The following is a 10,971-nucleotide window of genomic DNA, read 5'->3' as shown; positions in this document are numbered from 1 at the left end:
GACTTCCTAAAGGGGCTGAAGCTGTACTGTGCACCTGAGAGCCGACACATACCTGTGTTGGGGAGGCAGTTTGGAATTCCCCCGGGGACACTGACCTCACTCAGGAGCACTGTGTCCTCAGCACTGAGGCTGAGCACAGGCCCTTAGAGGACAGTGGCCTCTTCAAGGACCTCGTGATGAGTCTGAGAACTGCCCCGAGTACAGCATGACACTCAACAGGAGAACACGTGGGCATTATTTCACTTGATCTTCCTCATTCCATAATGGCTTCATCTCCACCCCACTGCACACCTGCAAGGACTTCGAGCCTGCTACAAGACAGAAGCACGTTGACTATTGGCCATGGTTTGGTAAGGACAAGTGGCCTTGGCCAGCAGAGCAGATGGATGGCCAAGGCAAAACCTGCCATACCAGCCATTTGGGCTCTGAAGCTTCGGATGCCTCAGTGCTCCCCCTCCCCACTGCCAGCTGTGGGGGCTGGAACCCAGGGCCTCTCGCATGCTGCACAGATGTTTCACCACTGAGCTACACCCCAGCCCTTTTGTTCTTGAGACAGGGTCTCGCGAAGTTGCCCGGGCTGGCCTTGAACCCGTGAGCCTCCTGCCTCAGCCTCCTGCATTGCTGGGAATACAGGTGCCCCACCGCGCCGGGCCCCTGCTTCTTGAACCTGCTCTTGATCAGGATCTACCTTGCTCCTGGGACCAGGGCTGTGTCCCTCAGGGCAGCAGGAGGGTGCAGGCTGGGAAGCCTGATGAGGCTGACAGCACAGGGGATCTGCCAGCGGCAGCATGGCCCTTGCCCTCTGCCCTGACTCCAGGGTCGCCATCAAGGCCTTCCACCTCTAACCCGGCCCAGGGCGTCCTTCTCAGAGGCCTGATTGGCTGCCCGCACAAGAAACCCGCATCAGGGTAAAAAGTGGTCTATGGTGCCCTCTCGTGGCCAACAGATGTAACAGCAGCACGCCTGCACCGTGACTTAGCGAGCCGTCCAGGGCACCTGCCGTGGCACCTGGCCGGCTTTACTCTGTATGATGGAACTGACCTGAGCACGGGTCCGTGTTCACAGGGTGCCAACTGCTGAAGACAAAGCTCACAGAGCAGGCAAAGGGCAACCTGACGGAGCCCTCGACCTGGACCCCAGCCTCACAGGTACTGAAGCACCTGTGGCGAAGCCCGAGGCTGGCCGTGCCCGGCCCAGGACAGTGAGCCCTCGCCAGTGGGAAGTGGGGTTTGGGCACTGCTCGGGCCGACTCAGAGTGACCTCAGATAAAAGTGCAAAAGGGTCCCAACAGCGGACTAGGGAACTGTGTGGTAAACACCGCGCTGAAGAAACAGTCCAAGACGCTTTATCAAAACCGCGCTCTAGTTACCGATGCTTCGAAAAAGACTATTTTATTGAGCTTAATACAAATCAGTTTTTTGAACAGAAGCTGTTTGCTGGATTTCAGTTCATTTTGTAGTTTTCAAACACGATGAATCTTTTCTGTTTGCCACTTTGGGATACAGCAGCCTGCTGAATCCTGACACCTCTTTAAGAGAATCTAAAACTAAGTGGTGGCTTCTCTCCTGAAAGGTGACTTTCAATGCCGTCTCTTCCCTCAGGTGGCCTGACCTGGGAAGGCAGCTTCAGGAGCTATCCAGACGTGTAGATGACCCAGGTAGGCTTAGGTGGCTGCTGAGGGGGACGTCCAGGGCTGTGGCGAGTGGCTGAGCAGGGGACTAACCCTGGCCCGAACTGGTTCAGGCCCAAGTCTACTCTACTCAAACAAGAATAGCGGAGATACACAAAACTCCCTTCCTTCTTTACAATCATATTTTAGGGCAAAACTGAACATGTGTTCTTTAAATGGAGGAGGCTGATTATCAAGTGTCTATTTAGGAAGAATTCAGGAAGTTTCTGTGAACTACCTCTGTTCTAGGTAAGTGTCATTTTAAAATGTAAGAAGTTTACAACGTTCCTCATAAGAAACAGTTCTGCTCTCTGTTGGGTCAACAACACCCGGGACCGTCAGGTGGCTTGGCACGAGCAGGGAGCTGCGACAGGGCTCACGCTTTGGCAGGATCATGTGGCCACTTTAACAGGGGCAGCCCCTCTGCACCAGGCACCAGCAGCCAGGAGATAGCTGGGGCGAGGGCACGTGCCCAGCACAGCGGCCACCAGGAATAAAGGACTCGTGCCAGTACCTGCAAATGCCAATGGCCATCTGACCTGCACTTGGTCTTTTTCGAGGAGCACCACTGCAAAGCACTTGGAATCCATGAAACTAATTTTCTTTAATTATATGAAAGAATTTCTCCTTTAAAATTGCTTCAAAATATGAAAAAAAAATTCAGGCAACTACAACTTCCAAGAAATCGAGTGTAGGTCCCACACAAGCAAGCAAAGAAGCCAACCAGCAGGTAGAAAACGGGCGGATATTCCAGGGGACTTCCAGAGAGCAACGCCAGGCCCACGGGTATGCAGGAGACAGGCCCAGAAACCTCACACGTGCCGGGCAGCTGGCATGTTCCGCTTCACCTGGAAAAGGGAGAGAGAGGAAGAATCATCTCATAACCTGGGTTGGCGAATCTTAGAAGTTAGTTCATTCTATTAGAGAAACCTGTGACCTAAAAGTGTAAGATTCTGAGTTAATCTCACCACTCAGTGGCGTGGACACAGCGATACATAGGCCAGTTGCCGCGGCAGCTCACCTAGGAGCAACTCCTGAAGGTTTAAGAACAGGCAGGTCAGGGACACGTAAGGAAGATTAGCCAGTGCCTGAAGACACCGAGCCCAGTGGGAGGTGACCCGGCGCCACCTTCCTGCTGCACCATGTCCACCGCCATCAGGAAATCCATCTCCAGGTAAAGGAGACCAGACCGTTCACCTGTGGCCTTCTGTCTTTGCGTCAGAGGTGACAAACACTGAGCTGCGTGGACTTTGTGACAGGAGGTGGGCTTGTCCTCATAAAAACTGGGTACCAGCAAACACCTCACCAAGCTTTCACCCTCCCACTCAGTGCGCGGATTTGCTGGAGGACGGTGGCCCCAGGGCTCCATGAGGCAGACCACCTCCAGTCGGGCCCTATCGGGGACACTTGTGTGGAGGCTCTCTGGAGACTCCGTCCCAGCCAAACATGTCGGATGCCCGGGGCTTTGCGGCCTTCAGACAGACAGTATCTTCCAAAGTAGATTTGGGCAAGCCAAGCAAGGTGGCTGCTGATCTGGAGGTGGCTCCCCAGGAGGGTGCAGGCCCTGGTCCACCCAGACAATAGTGTACACTCCTCCGGGGTGGCCACTCCCAGACCCTGAAATGGACATGTACTAGTCAGAGGTCTCCGACTGGCCACCCAGGGCAGCGGCCAGGCAGCACCCACTCCCAGAGTGCTGGCGCTCAGTCTCGGGGAGGCGCCCTGCTCTTGTCTTTGGTCCTCCTCTCAGGACAAGGAGAGGCTGTTCCGTCTTATCTCTGAGCTGCAGGGAAGTGCACACTGGTTGGCATTAAAGAACCTCAGAAGTGTCTGTTGACCTCATTTATTCAGTGTGGAGACTTCCAGGAAAACAATTTAATTTTGTTATTAAACCAAGCACTGCCCTTGGGCACGTTACCCAAAGATGCCTGCCTTCCCAGAGTGTTCCTTGACCCCCCAAGAGCGCCTGCGTGCTCACTGTTGTACTCCTTGTAAACTGTTCCCTGTCACGATACTGTAAGTGCCACCTCTCTATTCCTACCAAGCCCAGGAGAGGACCCTGCAGCCCAGGAGAGGACCCTGCAGCCCAGGAGAGGACCCTGCAGCCCAGGAGAGGACCCTGCAGCCCAGGAGAGGACCCTGCAGCCCAGGAGAGGACCCTGGCCTCTGGCCCTTCTGCACACAGCCACAGGCAGCCCCCTCCTGGTGGGGGAACCCAGCCTCCCTCAGGCACCCACGGCACTGCAGGCTGACGGAGAGGGACGGGGTGCTGGCTCAGTCCAGAGCACAGAGTCTCACGAGAAAATGCTACCAGGGGTTATGACAGGGCTCTGTCCAGGGCCCAACAAGCACAGCCTTAAATGAGGTCCCCACCTGAGGGCCAGGCCTGCAGATGCAGTTCAGGGGTCTGTGAACTTGGAAGGAAAACTGCTTCTCATTTTCATTAATCTCTAAATGGAACTTATCATTTCCTCCAGGATGGATTTAGGCCATGACCACAGCGGTGACGGTGCATCTGTGACTGTCCTCACAGAAACACAGGAGTCACAGGTACTTTCAAACCACGTGACATTGTCTTAAAATGTTGTCTTCAGTCCTTACTGTCTGGATAGTAAAGTTACAGACTCATTACTAGATTTTATATTATTGAATGATTAAAAAGCTTAATTACAACTGGGCACAGGGGCACACCTGTAATCCCAGCAGCTCAGGAGGCGGAGGCAGGAGGATTGCAAGTTCAAAGCCAGCCTCAGCAAGTTAGCAAGGCCCTAAGAAACTTAGTGAGACTGTGTCTCTAAATAAAATATAAAAAAGGGCTGAGGATGTGGCTCAGTGGTTGAGTGCCCCCAAGTTCAATCCCTGGTACAGAAAAAAAAAAGCTTGCATTTACAAACATCTATAAATATGTTTCAATACAGTTGTATAGCTGGCTTTGTAATCCTAATGTTTGTGCATTTAAAGGTATTGTTCTGAGAAGGGGTCACAGGCTTTCCGACCCGCTAAGGGGTCTGCGCATGAGGAGGCTGAGACCTCCAATAAGGGCTGTGGCCCTGGGAAGGAGAAAGGGGTGCAAATACTTACTGAAATGTGACGTTATAATATTCTTCAGGTGTCACTATTTTGGGTCCACCAAAGTAGTCGAGGACCCAGATGTTAGTTATATTCAACTTAGCAAAGAACCAATTGTGGCTGGAAGGCCAGGTTTGCATCTCCGGGTGTCGGACGAACAACGAGCGCTTGGCGAAGTCCACTTCTGTGTCGTTCACCTAAAGGACAGAAGTGAGATGAGGCTTCTTGTGTCTGGGACGCCATGTCCTCACTGCGGAGGGCGGGGATCTAGCATCCTACCAACCCCAAGAGTCTGTTCAGCCACAAATCCTGACCGCACACAGAAGGACTGGAGAGCAAACGGGGGCGGGGGGGGGGGGAGCGTGAAGAATGCACAGGAACCCACCTGGAGATGACGGGGCAGGGACATGGTGCGAGCCAGCGCTCACTGCTCGACAAACTTCCAGCCGCCGCAGTGACTGGCACAAGGTACTGAAATAAGATGTTCCAGGAGCCAGAGCAGAGCCACCTGAGCACGCTCATCCTGTAACACTGTGTGTGACACACGCAGATGCGCGTACTCGAAGGCTCAGATCCTTCAGCAGCGGGCTGGAAGCCCAGCGCATTCCAACGTCCTGCCCCCAAGGACGCCCAGGACAGAGACGCGCCCACGGACAGCTTCCAAGCACAGATCAAACTCGCCTGATACTCGCGACTGACGAGGTCGACCAACAACCCACTGGCGCTGGACACCTGGTCCTGGACACCTGGCCTGCTTGATCCCTTCGCCTGGCACCCTCCCAACTGTCCAAATGCACTTCTGGCCTCTTGCCAGGGACGCTGCTCTTGTTGGCCTACGTAACGTGCTCTCTGCCCAAGCCATGTGGAACCGGAGGCAGGGGCCAGACGAAGGAGGCCTGGTACAGCGCAAAGCCAGGGAGAGGGCCCAGTGCCGCGGGCAGGGCTGCTTGGCAAGGGCTGCTTTCTCTAGGGCCTTTATGGTCACATCTGTTTGCCTTCAGAAAATGGTTCACCCTCCTCACGGTCTCGTGGACACCTGTGGAACGTGATGGATGAAAGCTTTCCGTTTCCACGGGATCACATCCCACTCTCCCTGCGCATCTCAGCCACAGACCGACCGCTTTTGCCCTTGGAAGGCTCTTCTCTCACTGTTAGTGGATGTCACTCTCTGAGCCACCTGGGGTGCGGGCGATGGCTCACCTTGGTCACAGCTCCTGACAGTATAATGTGAGCACAGAGTGGGCTCTGGGGATCGAAGCCATTCTTCCTGCAGAAATCAGTCTGTGCCAGAGACATGGTCAGCGTGGCCTGTGGATTCTCCTGCAGAGACAAAATGGAGACCCTCTCGTGAGAAATGCGGTTCCTGAAGAAGCAGTGAATCTCACAAGTTGCACACGTAATGTCCCCAGGACTGGATCAGTGGGTCATTCTTCCATGAAAGGACAACTTGTAAAACACCACCTTCCTCTCAGGAAAACACACACTTGGACAGCAACCAATCCTGACCTCTGAAAAGGGGGTCCATATTTAAAATTAGTGACTCCATAAGAACTATTTTGATATACTTTTTTCTTGGACTTGGAATCCGTCCATATTCATCAGAGAAATTATAATTGCAGCCCCACCCAAATTCAAGGCAGATGACAGCACTGGCTGAAATGTCTAAAGGGTTACACTCTAAAGTGAACTGAGCATAAAAACACCCCAGTTGCTCAACCAGCTAATTGCCTAATGTAAGCAAGAAAGTCGCCGAGTCACGCTGCTGAGTCACGCTGCTGGGTATCTCCTGGGGCAGAACAGAACCGGCATGTGACTTCAGGCTGGGAAGCTGCCCCTCCTGCTCCAGCAACAGCAGGGTTCCCAGACTCAAGAGGCAAGCAGAAGTCCCTGCTCCTTACACTCCCAACACCAGCCTCCCACGGGCAGGTGACTCAAACCCACAGGGCACACGGCATTCCAGACCGCCTCGCTCCTCAGCCGTGGCTCTGGAGAATGCCCGCATTTCACAGGGTCTCATCAGAAACTCTGAGCTGGGACAGAGCTCCTTCAAGTCACTGAGCTAAAATGTGTGGTCTCCCAGTGATGAGGCAAGGAGACCCAAGGGGAAGAGAGGAAGGGGCTGGGGGGAGACCTGAGCAACACTTAGTGATGCAAAACAGAGACAAGGACAGGTCAGAGGAAAACTCGTCGCCTTTAGATGGTCCAAGTTCAGTGTAGGGAGCCCTGTGACTTACTGAACCTCAGGACGGAGGTGGGGGACACACTGAAGTGGAGGCAAGGAAGGCTCCAGACCACAGGACTGGGAAAGTGGAGGCAGGTGGGGACGCCCAGCCTGGGAGAGAGCAGCCCCAGAGGGCAGGGGCCTGGCCGAGCTCAGGAGTGGGCTATATTCTGTAGGCCAGCGTCTGTAGGCCAGCATTGGGCAGTGCTTCCCAAACCACCCTGGCCAGCTTGTCCACAAGCTGATCCCAGAGAACTCCTGGCAGCAACAGGCCATGGGCGCTGGTCAGGGCTCTGGGCACAGGCAACGCTGTGATAAGGTGAATCTGTTGGGCAGGGTGGACGGGGCAGATGACCCCAGAGCTAGCTGTTCAGGGCTTCAGGCAGAAAGAGACAGCGGTGGGATGGGGGGCAGGGGCAAGGACTGACACAGAGGAAGCAAAAGGAAAACTGGAGGGACTTTGGCACCAAGGGATTTGGGAGGGGCAGTGAAATCCCCAATGTATCCACTGAGAAAATACTGATTCCATTAACAGAAATGCAGGACTGGGGAGCCGGTTTCCAGAGGAAGAGAACTGGCTCTAAACATACAGAATTTCTGGTGGTATCATCTAGCAAAGTAAAAATGAACGGCAAGTATGAGAAATGGGGAACTCTGGAGAGGTCAGAAACACACAAATTTGGAAGTGAATCTTAGTAAGAGGAAGTGAAGCCACGAGAATCCAAGGACCATGAGAATAGAGGGGTAAGAAATGGACTTCGGGAGATACTTATTTTTAGGGAATCAAAGAAAAAAACCCAGGAGTGCCCAGAAACTAGAAGGTCATATTACAAGAGGAGAATGTCAGGAAGACAGGCCAGTAGTCTTGAGGTCTTGGTGCAGAGAATCAATCCCAGATCTCATTTCCAACTCGGGTCCTGCAACCCAACTTGGTACCATTACCCCTAACACCAGCAGCACATTCCTATGATCATTTATTATCCGAAACGGCCACAAAGAAAAACACCACAGGAGCATCCTGGTGGTGAGTACAGCTGAACCACACCACCTGTCTCTGAGTTCCAAGGGACAGGCAATTTACACAAGAGATGTGGCCCCATACCTGGGTCTTCTTGTTCCTCCCGAACGACTTCACTCACTCCATGAAGAGAAGCCCATCCTAGTGGTCAGGAGGGAAGACAGGGCAGAAACAAACTAGCTCACTGATGGAGGCCATAGGACAAATTCTGACATAGCCACATCTTTTCCCTGCTCTCACAGAAACCTGAAATCCTGGGTAGGTTTCTCAACATTGTTTTCCTACAAATACCTGGGCTGGAGTCCCACCTGATGGCCCTTAGCTGGTTAGTCCTTGGAGTCTGTTTCCTCCCCTCTGTCACGGGGATGATGCTACACGCCCTGGTCAGCTCACAAATGTAAACACGACCATGTCCAGCTGTGGTGCTCAACCTCCCCCTTCCCATTAGAATATCAGCAGGGATTTGGGAGTGGGGGCGTATTATTTTAGAATAAAGTGCACTTTTAAGTCTCCCCAAGTCACTATGATTGGCAGCCAAACTGAGCCTCACTAGTGGAGTGAAACAGTCTGTCTTGAAGGAGTGGAGTGGGCTGGGAATGAGCAGTGGTGAACTGGGTGTGTGTGCTCAGCTGAAGCAGCAGCTACTTCTGGTTTTGCTCAGAAAACGGAGGCCCCCGGGGTCACTAGAGCTTCCAACTTTCCAAAGAAGTCAGCAATTTAAACTTTCAAGTAAAACCTGAATTTAAAAAGATTGGTAACTAATCAAAACTTAATTTAAAACAAAACAGAACTCTGGGTGTGCTGAAGAAAATTGGTCTGTGGCCATATTCAATTCATGGGTGCCAGTCTGAAGCCTTGGGTCCATCTGCCTTCAAACGACAGGCCACAGACTGTCAACCCATCTAAGCCGCAAGTTCTGCATTTGCAAAATGGGGATAATAATACTTACTTCGAAGAGTTATTAGAGGAGACAAGGAAAAGAAAAGGAATGGGACAGGAAGGTCAGCTTGGTGCATGGCAGGCACCTAATTAAACATGTTCCCTTCACCTCTCCCTTTGTGATGGCAAAACCAGCCCTGGTCATGAAATGACATTACAAAAACGTTACAGTAAGAAACCAATGCCTGGGGAAAGGGTCAGTTCCCTCCCCTCTCCCAGCCTTTCTCCAAGAAGCCTAGCTAACCATGGTCCCTACCTTTTGGATTGTAAAAAACTGCCCTAACAGGGGCTGGGGTTGTGGCTCAGTGATAGAGTCCTTGCCTAGCATGTGTGAGGCACTGGGTTGGATCCTCAGCACCACATAAATATAGATCAATAAAAGAAAGGTATTGTGCCCTCTACAACTAAAAGTATTTAAAAACAAAACAAAACAAAACAAACCCTGTCCTACGAGTCTGACTACCCCCTCTTGATAGGTAAACATCCCTAGGCCAGGCTTTCAAGGCTGGAGATTTAACAGTTTCTTCTTATCTGTTTCTGTAAGCATGCTTTATGTTAGAACCTCTTCAACCACATAGATTAAGATTTTTTTTTTTAAGAGAAAAAAAGCTCCAATGGCAGGATAGGTCTAAGATGATGCCACATAACCTACAAATGTTGTGAGAAACTGTGGATCAGGGCTCGGAATTTGATGCTTGTATTCTTCTGGGCCCACCCGTGTAACATAAAGGTGGATAATATACTTTTCCAGTTAACCTGAAATCTGAGATCTTTGTCAAAAGGGCCAAATCAGGCTCCCTTCCTGGGTTTGGTGGCTCTGAGCCTACCCACAGGGCAGCAGAGGTCCGCCACAGCTCTAGGCTGTGCGCGGCTTTAGAAGGTGGGAAAAGGGTGAGGCCACTGTGCGCACTGGAGGCCAAAGCTTGCCACGATCACTGTGCCTGTGCGCGACCTTGTGCGCTGGCTTCCTACAGCGGCAGGGAAAGCCTGCCTTCAGGAGGAGGGCCCTGATGTCATCTGCAAAATGCTCATCGACCTAAAGAACTCCGCATCCTTAAGACCTTGAAGTCGGAGCTCAGTTAAAGGAGACGCCAAGCGGACTCCTGAAACTCAGGGGTGCGCCGTCCTCCGGGTCCCGGCAAAGAATCCCCCCATTGCTTCGCCCGAGCGCCGGCTCCCAGGATGCCGCCACCCGCCGGGCCCCCGGGGACCGGAGAGGCGGGGGCCGCTCCCGGCCGCCCGCCCGCTCACCTGCAGGTTGCTGGCGGAGAGCTGCAGCGGGCTCAGGTACAAGTAGGGCACGCCGCTGCCGGCGCCCGGGGGCCCGTCGCTGAGCGAGAGCACGTCTGCGAAGGGCCGGCCGCGCACCGCCTCCAGCGTGGACAGGGTGGCCAGCGCGCCCCAGTCGCAGACGTGCGTCACGAAGCGGGCCACGCGCGCCGCGTCCTCGCGGGGCGGCAGCGGCGGCAGCCGCGTGGCCGCGTCCCAGTCGCCGTGGTCCCGACCGCCGCGGCCCCGAGCGGGCGACACCAACAGCGCCAGCAGTGCGGCCAGCACGGAGGCCAGCAGGGCGCGCGCGGAGCCGCGGGCACGTCCGGTCATGGCGCCGTCCGCTGCGGGTCCGCGGCCTCGGCCAGCCGCCCGGGTGGCCTTGGCGTCGGCCCCGCCCCGCAGCGGGCCCCCGGGGGCCAATGGGAGCGAGGCAGACCGAGGGCGGGAGGCGGGGTGACCGCCCGCCGCCCCGCCCCCTCCGGGCCCCGCCCCGGCCCCGCCCCTCCGTCCGCGGGACCGCCCCCTCCGGGCCCCGCCCCTCCGTCCGCGGGACCGCCCCTCCGTCCGCGGGACCGCCCCTCCGTCCGCGGGACCGCCCCCTCCGGGCCCCGCCCCTCCGTCCGCGGGACCGCGGCGTGTCCACCGTGAACCCGAGTCTCCAGGTCGGAAAGCAGCCCTGCCGGGTTCCACGCCGAACCAAGGGGTGTCCCCGCGGGATGTCCGCCGCGTGGAGTTTACCTCGGACACGGAGTCCGGAGGAGGCCAGCGGAGAAGACGGACTTC

The 10,971-nt window shown here is 54.7% G+C and overlaps 1 protein-coding gene across 2 annotated transcripts; it reads right to left on the bottom strand.

The window, feature by feature from the left end:
- Positions 1-1,304: 1,304 nt before the first annotated feature.
- Positions 1,305-10,564, bottom strand: CREG1 (cellular repressor of E1A stimulated genes 1; the record flags this gene model as incomplete). Of its 2 annotated transcripts, XM_081297539.1 has the most annotated exons (4): positions 10,168-10,562; positions 5,939-6,058; positions 4,751-4,935; positions 1,305-2,517 (listed from the first exon to the last, which is right to left on the bottom strand). In XM_081297539.1, the coding sequence occupies exons 1-4, from the start codon at positions 10,516-10,518 to the stop codon at positions 2,514-2,516; spliced, it is 660 nt and encodes a 219-aa protein (XP_081153665.1). In that variant the 5' UTR covers positions 10,519-10,562. The 2 variants fall into 2 exon arrangements, with proteins under 2 accessions (XP_081153665.1, XP_081153666.1); XM_081297540.1 differs by lacking the exon at positions 1,305-2,517 and having other exon boundaries at positions 4,747-4,935; positions 10,168-10,564.
- Positions 10,565-10,971: the final 407 nt, after the last annotated feature.

The sequence above is a fragment of the Spermophilus citellus genome (assembly GCF_964194105.1).
Source record: "Spermophilus citellus genome assembly, chromosome: 6".
Classification (NCBI taxonomy): domain Eukaryota; kingdom Metazoa; phylum Chordata; class Mammalia; order Rodentia; family Sciuridae; genus Spermophilus; species Spermophilus citellus.
Note: the sequence above shows the minus strand (reverse complement) of the source record. Positions and strands in the feature narration are given on the sequence as shown.